This window comes from Aegilops tauschii, chromosome 7, assembly GCF_002575655.3.
Source record: "Aegilops tauschii subsp. strangulata cultivar AL8/78 chromosome 7, Aet v6.0, whole genome shotgun sequence".
In the NCBI taxonomy this organism is placed as follows: Eukaryota; Viridiplantae; Streptophyta; class Magnoliopsida; order Poales; family Poaceae; genus Aegilops; species Aegilops tauschii.
In genome coordinates this window covers 118,044,353-118,064,071 of record NC_053041.3, presented here as the reverse complement: position 1 = coordinate 118,064,071, position 19,719 = coordinate 118,044,353, and the positions used below count along the sequence as shown (strand labels likewise).

The 19,719-nt window shown below is 44.6% G+C and overlaps 1 protein-coding gene and 1 long non-coding RNA gene across 5 annotated transcripts; one reads left to right on the top strand and one right to left on the bottom strand.

Moving 5' to 3' along the window:
* The first annotated feature begins 1,358 nt into the window (after window positions 1-1,358).
* Window positions 1,359-9,504, top strand: LOC109777816 (uncharacterized). 4 transcript variants are annotated; one of them, XM_073503340.1, is made up of 8 exons: window positions 1,359-1,857; window positions 1,944-2,005; window positions 4,124-4,193; window positions 4,342-4,450; window positions 8,104-8,241; window positions 8,340-8,637; window positions 8,712-8,935; window positions 9,042-9,504. In XM_073503340.1, the coding sequence occupies exons 4-8, from the start codon at window positions 4,442-4,444 to the stop codon at window positions 9,342-9,344; spliced, it is 972 nt and encodes a 323-aa protein (XP_073359441.1). In that variant the 5' UTR covers window positions 1,359-1,857; window positions 1,944-2,005; window positions 4,124-4,193; window positions 4,342-4,441; the 3' UTR covers window positions 9,345-9,504. The 4 variants fall into 4 exon arrangements, with proteins under 4 accessions (XP_073359441.1, XP_073359440.1, XP_073359439.1 ...); XM_073503339.1 differs by lacking the exon at window positions 4,124-4,193; XM_073503338.1 differs by having other exon boundaries at window positions 1,944-4,193.
* LOC120971808 (uncharacterized) lies at window positions 9,148-12,464 on the bottom strand. Its single transcript, XR_006668451.2, has 2 exons — window positions 10,690-12,464; window positions 9,148-10,548 (listed from the first exon to the last, which is right to left on the bottom strand). It is a non-coding gene; the product is annotated as an uncharacterized lncRNA (long non-coding RNA).
* Between the last annotated feature and the right edge of the window lie 7,255 nt (window positions 12,465-19,719).

Genomic DNA, 19,719 nt, shown 5'->3' with positions numbered 1-19,719 from the left:
TCTGATTCTTTTCGCCTTCTAAAAAAAGGTTCTGCCTCGACAAGAATCAGAGGCTGACCAATCGGAAGTTTACCTAGCAATTTAAAATCTAACAAATTTTTTTCAATTGAAACTCTTAATTATAGTGTGTTCACCTGGCCGGTGTTTAGATCCGGCTCACCCCAACTTTTTTGTTCACCCCAACACTATCCCACTTGTTTGACATTTGTTTGATGGTTGCCAAGCAGTTTGAGATATTGATTGGAACTCTTCCAATGACAATCTTAAAATTGCTGAATTTATAGTCCATTGCATTCAATTTTGCTACAACGCATGCTTCTCTAGCTAACTGCACAAACTTTTCCACATATGATTTATACTAGCGGGTAGTGCGCGGCGGCACGCCGCGCTACATGGATTGATTTTAGATCCGGCTCACCCCAACTTTTTTGTTCACCCCAACACTATCCACTTGTTTGGCATTTGTTTGATGGTTGCCAAGCAGTTTGAGATACTAATCGGAACTCTTCCAATGACAATCTTAAAATTGCTGAATTTATAGTCCATTGCATTCAATTTTGCTACGACGCATGCTTCTCTAGCTAACTGCACAAACCTTTCCACATGTGATTTATACTAGCGGGTAGTGCGCGGCGGCACGCCGCGCTACATGGATTGATAAGCTACTAGCGGGTAGTGCGCGGCGGCACGCCGCGCCACAAGGAGTGATAAGCTATTTAGTTTTTTTAATATTTGATAAGTCATCTCAAAATTTGATTCATGGTAAAGTAGTTTATACAAGGCCCTGTTGGTTTGCTTGAGGTTTGTTGTTTTTGTGAAGTTTTTGAGAATTTGTTGTATGTTTTACATGTGTGTATCTTTGTAGTGGCCAAGAGAATAATTGTGCACTACCCAACTTATGTTGCTCCCACCGTGATCACTGAATTAACACATGGGTTGGAAGTCGGCAACACTTTAAGCACACTAACTTGGCATAGATGTTCTGGAAAACTAAATCCGCAAGAGACAAATTCAGGTTGCTACAGAGAAGACATGACTCTGAATGGAAAAAATTATTGAAGTTGGTAGAATTGCACCCCCTGTTATCATTCACACTACCTTGCATATTCCAGCCAACATAGAATATACTGTCAACATTATGCCAAAAAAAAAACACAACTGAATTATTAACTGAGAATAGAGTACATGTACAACATATTCTATCTGAATAGTAAAATACTTCTATTAGTATCTAGAGAATTTCTTGCATTTATCCATCTTGTTAGTATCACATATTTTGGACATTGGTGCTGTCATGCGAAGATCTCCATAAATGCAACAACATATTTGTTGACAAAGGTATATCTTCATAAAACCATACTCTGCTACCCCATATCAGTAGTAGCATTATAATCACAGCCTTGAGATTCTATTTGTGAAGATATAGAATGGCACAGCTACACAAATAATTTAAGCACCAATTGTGTTTTACCTTCAGTTCTACTATCTAGAGGAAAAAAACGAAGAGAAATAAATAAATTAGGAGCAGCAAGTCACCAACACCACCTGTCCACTCACCTACCCCCTTCTGCGCACCACCTGTCCAACCCCCTGCTGCGCTAAGCTAAACAACACACCGCGAAAGACTACCACCATCTTCCGCCGATCGCCGGCCACCTCCGGCCTGCCTACGCGAGCTCCTCCCGACGGCGCCACCCCCCTCACCTCGACGCGGGAACACTGCCGTCGGAGGAGGAGGAGATGGAGTTCCTGTACGATTGTGCCGCCATCGCCACCGTCGTCGTCGCGGACGTGGCGGCCGCGCTCGTGGGCACCGCCGGTATCCAGGCGTCCTCTCCCTCTGCCGTCGCGTCCGAGGTGAGAGAAACCACAGTGGGTCCCGCCGACGGTGGAAGACCGGATCGAATCGAGCTGATGCGCTGCTGTTATGGTTGCGCTTGCAGAGAGGTACCGGAGCGGCCAGCTGAAGAGGGCTCTGTGCGAGGCTGAAGCCTACGCCTTCAAGGTATAAAATCCTTCTCGATTCGGTTCAGTAGTTGCTCAACTCAGATGGCTGAATTTGTTCCAATTCTATCGATTCCTTTCCTGGGACAGAATTTAGAGTATGATGTTCTGTAGCGAGTGAATTGCAGAAAACATCGACATTAAAGGCTAGGGTTACAGAAACCACACTTCTACAGTTTTGTGCCAAAAAACACTAATTCCGAGGCTAATTTTTTGCAAATAACACTAGTTGGCGGCTTTGGCCCATTTAGTGACGATTATGACAGGTGGGACCCGTAAAAGCTGACGTGGCATAGCGGTTGACATTTGACAATGTTAGGCAGGGGATTTATACAGATTTACAAAACAGTCCCTGTAATTTCACAAAGACACCCTCATTCGAAAATGAAAAAAGCAATCAGCCCCCACCCCGTCGCCTGCCTCCTCGTCTGTCCTCCACGGAGGTGGCAGCGTGCTCGTGGCCAGCGCCGGCGGTCGGCGCTGCTCGGCCAGCGCCGGAGAGGTGCGGGGGAGCTGCTGGCGGCCGGCACAGGGAGGTACGGGGAGTTGTTGGTCAGCCGGCGCAGGCCCCTACTTCTTCTCGGCCGGTGCAGGGATGATACAGTAGAGCTGCTGGTCGGCCGGCGCAGGCCCCTACTTCTTCTCGGCCGGTGCAGGGATGATACAGTAGAGCTGCTGGTCGGCCGGCGCACGGAGCTGCTACTGCTTGGACGTCGCAGGGAGATGCCTCTGCTTGGCCGCCGCATGAGGAGGCGCTGTGGAGCTGCTGCTCGTGGCTCGGCGGCCTCGGCCCGCATGCCGGTGCGCTCGAGCTCCACCGGCTCGGACGTCAGTCAACGGTGACGGCGCAGCTTGTGAGGCCGGGAGGAAAAAAGGATCTGCTGCGGTGTGGCTGGAGTCCCCACCCTCGACGTCGTGCTTGACTGCCATGATGCGGTCGAATTCTGCGAGCTGGCTGAGAGGGAAGGGCGCGACGGCAAAGGTCCACAACCATGGCGATGGGCGGTGGCGGCTCGTTTTCCCGGCCAGATTCTGGCGGATACGTAGGGGTGGCGGCGTGCACAGGCCTGCCGCCGGCGGCGGCGTTCACGGGCGGCCGTCGAGGGGACTGTGACGGTCAACAGGCGGTAGCGGCTTGTTTTCCTGGCTGAACTCCCCATGTTTTTCTTTTCTTGAGCATATGGGAGTCGCTATTTGTTTCTTAAGAAAGGAGTTTTTTGCAAAAAGAAAAGTCTAACGACGTCTAGTCCGAACCGTTATGCCACGTCAGCTTTTGCGGGCTCCATCTATCATAATCAGGGTTAAAACGAGCAAACTGAGTGACTAGTGTTTTCTGCAAAAAAAATAGCCTCAGAATTAGTGGTTTTTGGCATAAAACTATAAAAGTGTGGTTTCTGCAACCCTAGCCTTTAATGTCGATGTTTTTTGCAATTCACTCTTCTGTAGCTGTGAGTGCTTCAGGTGTGCCTTTGATTTGTTCATTGATGTTGATAGCTAGTACAATTGATTGGATACATCTCCCGCCTCGCCTCCTCTGACACGTACGATTCTCGCCATCTCACTCATGTTCTCGTGGTGCTGTGGGCCAACATCGGTGGAGCTGCGCATGGGATGAGCAGATTGGCCTTGCTCCTGAATTCTGGCCGTGTTTGGGCTGGCCGGCGAATATGTCTAATTCCGGTGCTTTGGGTGCTTCAGCTTCGGTTCCTTTGCTTCCCTTAATGTTCTGGTGGCCGTGCGTTTCCTCGGCTTCTTCTGCCTGTGTTGAGCTTTCCTGAATCCCTGGCGAGTAATTGTTTTTTCTAGAATGCTCAGTTCCTGGGTGGATGCTTATGAATCAGATAAGTGGACTTGGGCACTTGACTCTTTTTTAATAGGAAAAATAGTGATTAAATTCTTATAATTCAGGGCGACCCGGCATTGTTTTCTAGCAAAAGGCAGCTTTTACTAATATTACTGTCTAGGTTGATGAACTGGTGCATTTGTTGTGACTGATATATAATTTCTAATTTTGATAGTCTGACTGATACATTTCCACCCCTCAATTTCTCTTGGTTATGTGCACCGTGGCCTCTTAACTGATATAGTACTCTTGTTTCGTTGATGAAATGGAACAAAGAGGTGCAGCTCCTGTATTTCGAGAAGTGAAAATCTTATGGTTATATTGTACATTGGTGCTACCACGTCAGGTAAGTGGTAGATCCCTGCATCCAATACCAGTTTAGACAGTAATACTGGTTAAATTAAATCATGATCAACAGTTAAAATCTGCTATAAGTTAAGGTGAATGGTCCCTTGAATTGTATGTCTGGTTCACATGATGAATCCTTTGTGCAGGGAGTTCTAGTGATCCATTATATAGGGAGCTATGGCATGCTTGCGCTGGGCCGTTGGTGCTTCGCCAAGGTGAAAGAGTTTACTACTTCCACATGGACATATGGAACAGGTATATCTCATCGGCATGGGTGTTTGCTTTTCTTGATGGCCAATAACTATGAATTTGCTACTCAGTGCAAACAGTAGCTACTTCTATTATGGAACGATACTTGCTTCTTGTGTTAAAATGACAATGTGACTTTGTTTATGCGGAATAATTAATCATCCAGGTATTTAAAGAATAATCATCTAGGTATTTCAAGATCATCCACGTACCTATTCAGAACCTGTTAGGGCTCATCTCTTGACAACAGAAATGTTATAGCGAAAAACCTTTAATAGAATATAAACATTTCCAGCTCTAAACTTATCCAAATAGATATCATCTTGTTCAGTAATAGCACATTGATGGTTCAGGGCTTCTTGCCACCATCAACTATTTTGCTTTCTTGGCATAGAAATAATGGGTAATTTTACATCACTCGGTGTCATTTTGTATCCAGTTTGTAGTTCAAAATTCTTATCACTGAAAGGAACAGGCAGAAATGGGTGCATCATGTGAAACTAATACTAAAAAAGATCGCATCTCAGCTTTCATTAGAATAGAGCAGTGGTGAAACACTAACTCCTCGCCGCATATGCAAACGATCTGATGACTATTAAATAATTATTAGTTTACAACAACAACAAACAGAAAAAATCAAGCAAATAAGTTCTCAGCTTAACAAACTATTTAGAATCGATCAAATTTGGTTAGAGCTTATGCTCTTTTTATGTCGACATGCATGAGTGTAGGTTATGCAATGTAAGAAGATCCTAGCGGTAATAGTTACAGCCAAAGATCAATTTTTGTTTTACTACAGTTGTAGTTCTGAAAGGGCTTTCTAGAATAGGAATAGTTTTGGAAACACAAAAGGCTATTTTCTTTGGCTAAGAAAAGATCAAACCCTAGTAGGTGTACAATCTTTTCCACTTTTTTAAGGCTTCATATGTGTAATATAGTAGTCGTCACAGCCAAACACCAAAAGAGCTAATCATCATCAGAAGATTCAGTCTTACACCGAAGCTGCAAATGTTTTGCTACAGTTGAGTGTTGCTAGTTTCTACTCATAGCTCAGAATCCTTTTCCTTCTCACATATCCTCTTAACCCCATGAATCTCAAATAGCCACAACACTGCAGCTCTGTCTGAGTGGCTTCGTATTCATCAGGTTCAGTAATTAAGCAGCAGCTCAGGTTCAGCTTCAGTAAGCTGCAGGAAACAAAAATAAAGTCAATGCTATCATTAACTTGGATGTGTTCATAGAAATTATAAGCATTACAGAAGGGGTACATGTTTGATCAGATAAAAAAATAGATGTTATGTGTAAATCAATACACATAGGTTGATGTTTACAAAGTGGAGGCACTTTGCATGAAAGAATGATCTTCAAAACTCTAAGCAGCTATCAGTACAGATTTTCGTTCTTATTTTTCATGAAAGAAAATTCCACTGTCATTTCTTTTGGTACTCCTAAACACATAAATACCACTGGGATTTCTTTCGACTCCTAAACACATACTCCTTCAATTTCTTTTCACATCAAAGTTGCCGTCTGACATGGGATTAAAAACTGTAGGTGGGTATTCGTCATCTTTTATGTATATGCGTTTGCCATCAGGTCCTAGCATATATCGCTAAGATTTTCGCAGTCTGTTTTGAATTCTGCATCTGGAGCATTCCTCGCTTGTAGGTTCTAAAACGTCTGACATGGGATTTGTAGTTGAGTCCCAAGAGAAGCTAGCTGTGTGGATAATATATACATACACTAGTAGAAAAAGGGTCAAATGTGAAGCACATTAATGCCGGTTTGATTTTGAGCCGGCACTAATGTGTCCATTAGTGCCGATTCCAACTGCTAGGCGGGCGGAGATCATTAGTACCAGTTCGTGAGCAACCTTTTGTACCGGTTCGTGTCACGAACCGGTACTAATGATGCTGCGTCAGGTTGTGGTCAGGCTGTGGCCCCACGGGCACCTTTAGTACCGGTTCGTGCCATGAACCGGTACTATAGTTTCTTAGTAAGCTGTTTTTTAGTCCCACCTCGCGAAGAGAGAGGCACTAGGAGCGGTTTATAAGCCCTGAGTGCAGAGACGATGAAGGAGAGGCGCAATGCTCATCTGCACGTTGCTTAGCTTGCCTTGAGGAATAGTGTAGAATGCACGGAGCTATGTGCAGTGCAGTTTGCACTATTCCAAAAGGCTTGAAGCTAATTAACGAGCATTGTGCCTCTTTTTTATTTTTAATAACTTATTACAACTCCGGACTTCTTGTGTTACGGCAAAAACTGGACGCACTTCGTGTACAAACTAGACAATCTTTTTTGAAGTATCAGGAATTCTGACGAGAACTCATCTGTTACATGGGCACTTCATTTTTTTTAAACTTATTACAACTCCAGACTTTTTTACGTTCCGTACACACCATTCAATGCGAATTCATCAATTTCCAACACGTTCTGACATCATTTGCTGTTTTTCAGTCATTTGAACTCCAACTTATTTTTGCATTCAGTATGCATCATTCAAAGCAACGTCATCAATTTCCAACACGTTCTGACATCATTTGCTGTTTTTCAGTCATTTACCGATTTATTTAGAGAGCTAAATTACGGTGAAAATGAAAATCACTACAAAATGAACTCTGGAAATGTTGGAACTTGACATGGTCGCGCGACATCGCCGCCGCCCTCGCCGCCCCCGCCGCGCGCCGTCGCCGTCACCGTCGTCGCCCTCATCGCCCGTCGTCGCCGTCACCGCCGTCGCCCCCGCCGCCCCGTACCACGTCGCCGTCTCGATCGCGCCGTCGCCCCGGGCCTGCCGCTCGTCGTCGCGCCGTCCCCGTCGCATCGCCGTCTCGCGCCGCCGCCCGTATGCCGCCGCCACCCGCTCGTACACACACACATACACACACATACACACACAGACACACACACATATTGTTTTTACTTATTTTCTGTTTTCTGTTGTTTAGATTAATGTTAGATAAATTACGTAGATAAGAATGTTAGAATGTTAATGTTAGATAAATTACGTAGATAAGAATGTTAGAATGTTAATGTTAGAAGAATTATATGAAAAAGATGTTAAATATTAATGACAATTTTAGATGAATTAGCTAGATATTAATTAGGTATATATATATATGAGATTTGAACTAGTTGAATTAATATAACTAGTTTATTTAGTAAGAAAATTTAGGTATATGAGATTATTTAAACTAGTTGAATTAATATAACTAGTTTATTTTTAGTAAATGCTTAGTTGAACTAGTTGAATTAGTAGAACTAGTTTATTTTTAGTAAGAAAATTTAGGTATATGAGATTTGATGATCTAATTAAAATATTAATATATATATATAGCTACTTTATATATTTTAGTAAGAAAATTAATAGAACTAGTTTATTTTTAGTAAATTTTTAGTTGAATTAGTTGAATTAATAAAACTAGTTTATTTTTAATAAGAAAATTTAGATATCTGAGATTTGATGATCTAATTAAAATATTACTATATGGAACTAGCTACTTTATTTTAGTAAGAAAATTAATAGAACACGTTTATTTTTATTAAATACTTAGTTGAATTAATAGAACTAGTTGAACTAATAGAAGTAGTTGAATTAGTTGAATTAGTTGAATTAATAAAACTAGTAAGTGTTTAATGTTTCACCTATATGAATATAGGAAATGTCGTCTGACAACGAAAAAGATTTCATTAAGTGCGAATTCTGTGAAGACCAGCGCGGCCTGTGCGACAGAAATTTCTTTGTTGATGATAGGCGCTTCAGCATCAAGCTGGATGAGACCTTCGAAGTGGATACAGTAAGTCACAATGACAAGTCTTTTTTCATAATTAAGCATGACTTATATATGCTTCATTTGCTTCAACTTATAATTTTAAATTTTCACTATTCTACTAGCGCATCCCCTGCCATGCAAGAATTTTTGTCTTGGATAAGATAGGTTTCAGTGCTATGGAAACTATGAAGGTAAAGAGAGTTTACCTGAAGACCGAGCATGCTGGTTATACTTTCAACGTCAAATTATACAGTGCAGACACGTACACCTATTTTGAATGCAAAACTTGGCAAGCACTATGCAAGGCTTTTGCATTTAAGCCTGATATGGTTATCACCTTTGATATTCGTCCGGAAGATGATATTGCAGGTAATAGGGACATCTGGGTCGATGTGCCGACGTCTCCAGTTCTACCATTATGTGAGTTTTCAACCATATTTATGTTTTTGATATTGTTTATTCAAAAATAGTTGACAACTAATTTCTATTGACAGCTTATTTTCATTCAAGCAAACATGTCCGGCGCTTGGTAGACAGGACCTACTACTGTCCCGGAGCTGAACTGAACTGCGAGGAGATAAGTCATTATGTTTCATGGCTTGCGGATCTTGATGCTGTTAAGAGAAATCATTTTCCTGAATTTGAAAATTTTAGTACTCAAAACGTGCGATCAATAGTGATCATATTGAACTACGGTCACATGTATTTAGGAAAGATGGTAAGATTTTTACTATTAGTCCTCAGTGCATCTTTTGCATACATTATTTTTCAAGCTGAACTTTCATTGCTAAGTATATTAATTACTATACGATGTTCTTTAACAGGGACTCCCGATGATAGTTGTGCCTCAGTGGATCGAGACTAAAGGTCGCATGTTAATTGTTAGCTTACGGCCAAGATATCCTACAGTGCACATGAGTGCATTCAGGATTTCTGAAAGCGATGAATGCTTAATAGTGAAAGATTGGAGCAAAATTGTTAACAATCGCAAAGAAGTACTTGAGGGCAGCAATCAGAAGCGCAGCCCACGATTAGGAGACAGGTTCATCTGCATGCTCCAATATGATGAATCAGAAGAGCTATACATGTTCTATGCTATTTTACCTGAGAGAGAGCAGCAGGAGTGATTTAGCTAGTTATCATGCTCTTAGTACTTGTTGTCCTCTCATGCGTGTCCATGTTCTTCGTCCTGAACTTAATCTCAAAGAGTGATTTGCTTTTGTGGTGTTATGAATGCTTATAATATCATGACCATGTTGAACTTGATAATATCTTTGCTAGCTAGTATATACTGTTGTTGGTGATGATATGATGCAAGAGTTTTTATATTAATATGACAATGATGATGATGAGTTATTATATCATTTATGAAAGAAACCGCATATTAGTTTCAACTGAATGGATCCTAGCTAAGTGATCAAGTATATGCCATATCCATATTACTTGATCACTGGATATGGCATATACTTGATCACTTAGCTAGGTTCCACATGCATCCAATCAAAACTAATCTGCGGTACTTTCACCTAATGATTTAACAACTCATTATAATGTAAAACAATCACTACATTAAAATGAAAACACAAAACTAAAGAAAAAAATAAAAATAAAAACCAAAACACACCCAAACATTTAGTACCAGTTGGTGCTACCAACCGGTACTAATGTCCTACACGCACCCGGGCCTGGCTCGTGCCACGTGGTGGCACGTTAGCGCCGGTTCGTGCCAAACCGGTACTAAAAGGGGGGCCTTTAGTCTCCACTCCATAGTGCCGGTTGCAGAACCGGCACGAAAGGCCCTTACGAACCGATGATAAAAAGCCTGTTCTGCACTAGTGATACTCACTTCACAGTGCAATTTACTGTATATTTAATATCATGTGTTCAGTATATAGTACCCTATAAGGCTAACAAACCTATATTAGATCTTCTTAGTATAAGAGCAGATTTTGCGAAGCTTCTTAAAGAAATTGATGATGCCTCAATGGCTGAGCGCCCTACTTTGGGCAACCTTGCTCAAAGGATTAAAAATGATTCATTTTACTTTTAGGAGAGAGAAAACTATCACAAAAGGAACAATAAATACCTGAGAATAATGTAGTACTTCCTATGTATGTCAGCTATTCAGCACATCATGTGTTTATTTGTTTAAACATCATGTGAAATTAAACCAGAATTACTTCCATCAAGAAAATGGACACAACATAATGGAGAGATTAAGAATAAATATACCATGTTATATTAAAGATGCAGGTTCTAAATTCCTTGCACATTCACGCAAGGAGCTGGACCCCCAAATTGGTGTCCTCACCACAGACCTGCACGCAACACCTGAACATTCTTCTTAGATTAAGAATTTGTAGCATATGCACCCAACTTTAGATCTGATGAAATTGTAGTACTAATAACTCATCTACTTGTTTAAGGAAACCACGCAGACCAGAGGAGAGGAAATGCAGATGCGATGTGTACCTTCACAAGGAACAACTTGAAACTGAAGTAGCGAGGCAGGAACCGTGGCCGTGGGACAGGTGGAGGGGACCTGCTGCCAGGGCCGAAGCTAGGGAAGACCGAGGGGAGTCGATTAGGATGGAGCGCAACAGGGTAGGAAGCTATCCAGAGTCAGCTGCAGGCATGCCACCTTGGACCATGGGGAGGCCACCACCGTGTATCCGCCTTGGAGGCCAGGGACGGAGCCGGAGCCGAGGAAGATCCATGAGGAGAGGATGGCATGCGGCTCTCCCAATCCATGGTGTAGCCTGCACGCACCTCCCGGCCGGCGAGCCGGAGCGGCGAGCTAGCGCGCCGTGGGATCTCGGGTGGAGGCTGGAGGGCAGCATCAGGAGGAGAGATGGAGACCCAAAAGTACACATGAGAGAAGAACACAACAAGGAGCTACTTATAGGCAAGCAAAGAAGGACCCAGAACACAAACGTGTGCAAACCTGGAACTACAAACATGCAAAGGTGGACACATGCATGCATGCATCAGCCATGCAGCAGCACACGTATACCAGCCCATACAATATTTCTTTTTCACATGAGACAAAATCAGCCCATGCAGTCAAACCATCTTTTCACATGAGACAAGATAAGCCCATGCACCTCTAGAAGAAACAGGTACAGTCCAAGAGAGAAGAGATCAACCACTTCACGAAAGCCACCGTGCATACGTGTCGCTCAATTGGCAGGGGTAAAAAAAAATTCCGAAAAAACCAGAAAAATCAAACCCTTACGGGCCTAGTCTTCTTAGTATTTGTTCTTTTTATAATACTTGGTAACTCGTCCCAAGACTTAATTCGTTACTAAGTCATTCATTAGATCTAGTTACACTACACCATATACGACTCAAATACAGGCAACTGCAACCAATGTAAGAGTCTTCTTAGAGAAACAGTTGTACAACAATGTAAGAGTTTGTATCAGGTTGATATGCTAGAAAGTACGGCTGTCCAACAAGTCATTGAAGATACAATCAGAAACTACACTAAAACTTATGTCCCAACTTAATTATAAAAACTCGTGTATCTGTATTGTGATGTGAACATAAAACTGTAGAAGTTTTCATGGAGGGCTGCTTGTGCTTCTACTGAAACAGGTGCATTAAACAGAGGTGACTCTCCCGTAAGAATTGCAGAAATCACTGTGTACATCGCTAACAGGTGACACACATTGCTAATAAGTGCAGCTATACATCAAGGGATAACGCCGTGCATGATGGGAGCAGAAGTTAACAACAGCTTCATACACTGAAGCTTATTATCCCATATATATCAGTACATGGCAATGTTGTACTGACGGCAAAAACATCAATATAACCAGAATTCCAACACTTGCACATTAAGATGTTCTCAAATGAAAATAAGATAATTAAATTGAGTAAAATGGTCTGCCAACAAAAATTAAACTGCATGTATGACCAAAGAAAGACTGCATGTACTTGTGATGAATCAATTATTTCTCTGAATGCTATGTTTATTAGTCTCTCCTACGGGGCTACGGGCATCCCATGGTCACCCACAAGCAGTGTTTCCAAACCCTGTCGCGAAGCCACATGGACCTACATTTGATTTGCCCAGTATAAAGAAGTTGCTCATAAAAGTTGATCATGGGCTCAAAAATCGTCCTCGATGAAAAACATACGTTCAGCTCCCGCGACCTAGCTCCTGCGACTCCGCCGCCGCCGCCGCCGCGGCGGCTTAGCTCGCCTCCGGTCCTCCACCCCTAACCATGGCCTCCTCTCCCACCACCAACCACACCCCCTCTGATCCCTCCCCAGCCACCAACCCCCCACTCCTCCCCACCGTCCTAGCTCCCCTGCCGATCCAGATCGAGAGCTGCTGACTGCCGGTGCTGAGGATGAAGACGGGGACTCTCGCGCGCACTCCGAGGGTTGCCCTGGGATCCTCCCTCCGCTCAAGCTGCCACCACCTCCAGATCGGCTCCCCCCGAACTTCACGCCGCCGGTGGTGACCGACGCATCGCAGGCATCTACGGAGAAGGGGTGGGTGGAGGTCGGGGGCCAGCATCGCCGGAGGTTGGAGAGGCTATCTGCCCCGCCCCGCAAGAAGGAGACCGACCGCGCCCTCGCTTTCAAGCGGAGAGCTTATGGGCTCTGCTTCCGTTGCTTGGTAGAGGACCACTTCGTCGCCGACTGTCGTCGGCCTGTCACCTGCCTGGGCTGCGGCCGCTCTGGGCATCACGAGCGTGGCTGTCCGGACCACCTCCCTGCCAGCCATGGTCATCTCCGCAGCGCCCTGTTGCCGCCGGCTGCTCCTCACCTCCCCACACACCCGCCCCAAGCTCCTTCACTGCGGTTGCAGAAGCGTTCGTGGGCCTCTGTTGTTGCTGCTCCGACTGGGCTCGTCCAAGGGGTCCCTTGTAGCAATTCCGGCGCCCCTTGTTCAGGTCTGTCCGACCCCGACGAGTCGACCTTGGCTGCTGATTTGGGGCTGCTGAAACCCCTCTTTGCAGCTCAGACCGAGGCGCTACGTGCCGAGTTGCAGGCTTTGGTTACCGCTCGTGCGGAGGAGGTCGTTCAACCCCTCCGCGACATGGCCGTTGCTTTGCAGGGTTGGGCGGCCCAGGTCTCGGGCCTCTTGGAGCGGCTGGAGGCTACCAGTGGCAAATTTGTTGATTTGCCGGCCTTCAATCAGTCTCTTGAGGTGCGAGAGGGAGGGAATATGGGGAACGGTGGGGGATCTTCTTCCTTGGCGCCTTTGGATTTGCCTCCTCCCTGGTGCGAGCATGATGAGACGGCGCCCTTTGTTGTTGTCGATGGTAAGGATGTCAGTGACGCGGGAGTGGCCGGGTGCTCGTCTGAGGTTCTGGCAACTATGGCGCTACCTGCAGATGTTCTTCCTGTGGTGGATGTAGTTCTACACAAGATTGTAATTCAAGGTGAGGAGGAGCAAGCTAAGTTTGCTGAGATAGTCACATCGAGCAATGATATGGAGCATATTGAGGTGGCCTTGCCTGATGGTTTGGTTGGCGAGGTGCCTCCCGTTGTCTCCTCTTCGGTGACGCTTGCTTCCAGTGCTCCTTGCACCGGGAAGCCTTCAAAGGAGCTGATCCAGATGGGTGCAGATGAGCCTCTTGGGAGAGCCTCCTCTCCGTGGGGGGAGTTCCTCGAAGAGCTTGCTCTCACTGTGTCGAGCTCGCCGCAAGTTTTGCAGGTGGGAGAGGCTGCCCCTTCTCTCTTTGAGCGACAAAGCTGCCGTTTGGACAAGAAAAACAAAGAATGCGACATTCCTGTAGCCAAGCGCGCGGAGTATAGGCGGGCAGAGGCCTTTGGAGAGGTTTCAACACTCAAGAGCAAAGGAAAAGCATCTGAGGAAGACCTGAATGAGAAGATGCAACACTATCTGCAGATGTACAAGAAGGAACACACGCCGAAGGTAATCGAGGCGGTGCGCGCATTAGTTCAGGCCAATGCTTGACCACTTCTGTTGCCAGGATGCACTTCGGTGTGCTGCCATTGTAGAGAGTTTGTGGGTGTTTGCGGAGTTCGTCTTTGTTGGATACAAGGCATGTCCTCCGTTCCTAGGTCTGGGGCTCTTGTTTCCGGCACAGATGATGTGCCATGAGTTGTTGGGTGTGGTTTTTTTGCCGGTTTCCCATATTAACCGCGCGTTGTATGGTTTTCGGGTCCGGTTTCCCTATTAACTGGACCATTTTCCCTCTTCTATAATGCAAAGGCAGAGCACCTGCCGTTCACGCTCAAAAAGTTGATCATGCCACGGTGGCTGAGTTTACTACTTTGACAACCTTGGGCAACAAAACATAAACGAAAAATGGTACATTTCCTTTTAAAAGGACAATGATATTTAAATAAACAAAAATGGAACATAAATCTGATCCACTGAGATGTTTGAACAGATTTGAAAAGCTCTACAAAATCTAATCTACTAACCACCCAGGTTACAACCTAAAGCCATAATTCTAAGATTATTATAGTCCAGATCTGACTAAGATTATTATCCCTCTGTAATTCCAAGCCAATTAATCAATTCTATAGGAAAAGTAATAGCATCTTCAGGTGCAAAAAATAAATAATCATACTATAATTATTTGTTTATAAGAACCGCCTATGCATAAGCGTCCATTTTTATTTAGTTGGACTATTGTTCCCAATTCAGAGATAAAAAACATCAACTCTTGGATGATCACCAAGGGTAAGCAAACCTTACTGTCATATCTTATGTTGTATTCATGGCATTATTGTTTAGTGCTGGGAAAATTCACACACGTATCAAAAAGAAAAACAAAGTAACATCAGTGCAATGCTCTAAACAGACTGTGCCTAATTAATACTCCCTTTGAGTATACTTATGCTAGGATCAGAATTAGTTGACCCTGGCGCCTCCAAATAAGCATGAAAAGTCTTCCCAAATTCAATGAAACATCCCAAAACAAACCCCCAACCACCCAACAGAAGAAAAAGAAATATTGATTACACAAAAGAGCATAAACAGAAATAAATCTTTTCCTACCCTGCTTGGATTTTCATCAAACACCTTATAGTCACATACACAAAAATTTGCACAACCAAAGATGAGAAATTATAGGGTTTAAATCAAAGAAAATCAGTGGATGCCAGAAGGCATCTATTCAGGAAGAAGGGAAGTATGAGTACCTGCAATGCATGGACGGGCATGGGCAATGGATGGCCACCGTGGTACTGGCACAGCATAGAAGAGGAACGGGGGGAGAGAGAGAGAGAGATGCTTGCTGGGGCTGGCCGTCGAGGCCGCCGGTATTGAGCAATGCTGCAGCCTGGAAGTCACCATCGGCCCTGGGGCTGCTGCCGGTGGCCGGCGGCTGCGGAGGGGGCCCAGCCGTCGAGGCGACAGCGAGGGGCCCATGAGAGGGGTTGGGGGAGAAGATGGACCTGCTTGGGCCGGCGGGAGCCGCTGGACGCCGTCGCCATCATGGATTCAGCCGCCGCCGCCGCACCATACGGGTTGGATCCGCCGATCCGGTCGCTGCGTCGACGAAGTCGTGGCTAGTGCCAGCGACGACGTTGCGGTGGGGTGGAGCAGCATAGGCGGCGGCCGCGTCGTCCCGGTGCCAGAGGAAAAAGGGGTCTGCCGCGCCGTCCCGGTGCCGGTGGAAAAAGGAGGCGGTCGCGTCTGGGGTGGAGGAGCTCCCTTGCAATCCGCTAGCTGGTAGGGCACATGCGGGGGCCTTTTTATTTGAGCTTACAGCGGCGGAGCGGTGGCAAACGATTTGACCGGAAAGTACGCGAGAGAGACAAATTTGGAGACAAAATCCCAGAAATTCTACTCAACACAACGTGTCACCGATGGAATTGCTGGTCAACTGCATGTGAGGTGGACGTGGCGACATGCAGCTGCACGTGGCGTGGAACTAACCCACATAACTCTGGAACGGACACGTACAGTCAATCAAATTTAAAAAAATGGAACTCTCTGGTAGGATGTGTCGTACACACGTGAATAGACAAGGACATATAAGACAACAAAATCAAACGTGCTTAAAAAACGACCAAGCAAAAAATATGATCCATCACATTCTAGGAAACTATCATGCACACGTGTCATTCAAACAACAGCGGTAATTTTTTTTTTTAAAAAACAGAAAAATGGAACCCTTACGGGCCTAGTCTTCTTAGTATGTTGTAGATGGCCAGGCCTATCGTTATCTTTCAAAAGAATATAACATGTACACTTTTCCCAGATATAAATGACGACCCCCAATACAGCTAGATCACCGGCTATGCCTTATAAACGGCATTTGGGAAACTCTCTGAACTACTATACTAGATTCCGTTTGAAAATCACGGGGACTAAACTAATGAGTCTCCAACCTCTTGCTTCACTGAGTTATTTTTATCCTTTTAGTTGGAGTTGATGCAACTTTAGGGGTTTCTAGCTAGAAGAAGATCGTGAAAAACACTATTCTTGAAGGAATGGAGCCAGAGCTCCCCTCGTTCTAGGTGATCTATATACATCCTTTTCAAAAGCCTTCCAATATAATTGTTCACATTTACCATCTCATGGAAAACATTTTCGTTATGCTTAGCTCTGTCAGGAAAAAAGGATTGCCCCTAAAGATTTGAACAAAGCTCTCCTTATTCTAGATGATTCTTTTATTGCATGATATAAGTTATATTTAAGGGATTTCTATTTTTATGCTCATCTTTCCTTAGGTTTGCTGAGTTTGCACGAGCCAACTAACAGTTCTCATAATTATCCTTCACTGCTCACCGCACCCTCACAAATACTCAAATAGGGCTAGTCGTCGGCCAAATCAGTTGACCGTTAGCTGGCGGCGCATGGGACACCCCGTACCATGTGGCACTGTCACATTCGCCCGTCTATACATCCGCATGCAATGTGAAGTCACGTCGCTGACTAATTCCCACATGCGGAGTACGTGCGGCTTTTCGCATGGGAAGTCATGCCACGGGTGTGCCCATCAGGAGCCCATTAATCACTAGTACAAAACAAGGCTTTCGTCACAGGGCAATATTCACATTAGTCCCGGTTCAGTCACGAACCGGGACTAATGTGAGCATTGGTCTCGGTTCGTGCGGCTAAGGCATTAGTCTCGGTTCACCTGGGCCCTTTAGTCCCGGTTGGTGCCACGAACCGGGACTAAAGGGTGCGATGCCCATTAGTACCGGTTGGTGGCACCAACCGGGACTAAAGGTTAGTCCTTTAGTCCCGGTTGGTGCCACCAACCGGTACTAATGGGCTTTGAGGCATTAGTACCGGTTCATGGCAAGAACCGGTACTAAAGGGCCCATCAAACTCTACCCCCCGCGTGGACCGCCTTTTCAGTTTTAGAAAAAACAAAAGAAAATGATGGAAATGTCAAAAAAATAAAATAAAATAAGTTTCCCATGTGATATATGGTCTAGTTGTTGGGAAAATTAACAAATATGAATTTCGACTTTATTTGCAAAATCTCTCTGGAATTTGTTAAAATGGGCATAACTTTTGCATACGAACTCGGATGAAAAAGTTTTTTATATGAAAAATCATCTACTCGAAAAGTTACATCCGAATTTAACTGGGGAACCCTGTTAAACATTTTCAAAATCCTCAAAAACCTAACAGAAAAAAAGATATGGGGCTTTTAAGATCTGGAGTGGCAAAAAAATTCAAAAAATTTCAAATTGTGGTCAAACTGTGGTCAAACAATGGTCAAACTAATTATTCTAGAATATTAGTGTTACTAAATAATTATTTCAGTTTTTTTGAATTTCGGTCAAATCTGGTCAAACAGTGGTCAAACAATGGTCAAACTAGTTATTCCAGAAATATTAGTGTTACTAAATAATTATTGTTTTTTAAAACAATAGTTTCAAACTCAAACAGTGAAATGTGTCACTTCATGCTCAAGCTAAATTCCTGAGGGTTAATAGAATTGACATCTTACTATTGTCAGGAAAACAACAAGTGCAGACTTGGAAACGAGGGAGAATAGAACCCGAAAGTTAAGCGTGCTCAGGCTGGAGTAGTGAGAGGATGGGTGACCGTCCGGAAAGTTAGATGATTTGGAATGATGAGGGGTGATTAGAGATTAGAGAATAAATTGAGCAGTGATGAGGGGTGGTGATTAGAGATTAGAGGTTAAACTAATTCAGAAATTTGAAAATCAAAGAAAAATTTAAAAAAAATTCGCAATTTTTTTTTCAAAAATAAAATATCATAAAATTTCCTTTAGTCCCGGTTGGTAACACCAACCGGGACTAAAGGTGGAGCTCCAGGCTGCGTCCACGTGGACGGCCTTTAGTCCCGGTTCGTGTAAGAACCGGGACTAAAGAGGGGAGGCATTAGTAACGATCCTTAAGTCCCGGTTCAAAAACCGGGACTAAAGGCCCTTACCAACCGGGACAAAAACCCCCTTTTCTATTAGTGAATGGTGTTTTAATGCCACGCACCGGCACTCATCCATTCTTCTCACCTCACGTCTTCCCCTACCATATATCAACCCGCTATTTCGTCCGTCGCTTCCACAACCTTAATGGCCGCGCATCAACTCCCTATGTGTCGTTCATGGCCAAACCCTATCCCTCCTCTCTCACCTCCCCTTGTACAGCTATGTCAGGCCACGACGGCGGAGCGGGAAGCAGCTGGCGACACCGCGTAGTGGAGATATCAGGGGGTGTCGCTCAGCCTTAGAGTCAAGGAAACGAGCTGCCGCGGCATCATGGCGCTGCCGGACACACGCATACCAGGGGTGTTGCTCCGCCTTAGAGTCAAGGAAGTCGAGCTCCTCTAGCATCTTAGTGTTGGGGGCATTCCGGTGTAGCCTGTCCCCAACATCGGCACGCCCCCCATGGCGCGAGCCATCCACGAGTTCCAAGCAGGGCTGATGCTAGAGGCGTGGGCGCATATGGACTACACGGACCTTTGATGGCACCTACCCGCGGATGTGCCACAACATCGATGGGCGGTATGCCTTATGTCTAAAATTCAGGATGCACACAATCACATGTGTCACTGTGTGAAAGATATCGCAGGATGCATCCGCCACATTCGGCGGCCCCGATCGACATCGTGTTGCCCCATTACCCAGGATCATTTGTTCAGGCGAATAATTGAGCTGCCTTGATGCTCGGCCTTTGACCCAAATATGGTTGTAGTCAGTCCCGATCATCTCTGTATTCTTTTTTTGTTGTATTCATCTCAAAGGGTCACTAGTTCTTGTGCGACTCCAGCATCCTTAATCGGAGTACATGAATAGAATGAAAACTGGTGCTTGTTGAGAGATATACGAATAGTGAGAATCACCTATTTAGGTATATAGCATATTGTAATATTGCAGTCATAATGATCTATGCACCACACCATCTCCCTTTAATTATACTTATACATGGTATATATTACGAGAGGGAGGGGGGGGGGGGGGGGGGGGTAGTTGAATGAGTCGGCTCGTCCGCGAGAAGGAGCAAACAAAAATCTAAAGCTGGCACATGGTCTTGTTGTATAACATTACATATGGTCATAAGTGAAGACCTTCCGCACAAAAA

Bases quoted from the DNA above. Each gene is read 5' to 3' on its own strand.
- LOC109777816 (XM_073503339.1), top strand. The intron at 8,242-8,339 runs GTAAGTCACAAT...CTATTCTACTAG, and splicing joins AGACCTTCGAAGTGGATACA to CGCATCCCCTGCCATGCAAG. The intron at 8,936-9,041 runs GTAAGATTTTTA...GTTCTTTAACAG, and splicing joins ACATGTATTTAGGAAAGATG to GGACTCCCGATGATAGTTGT.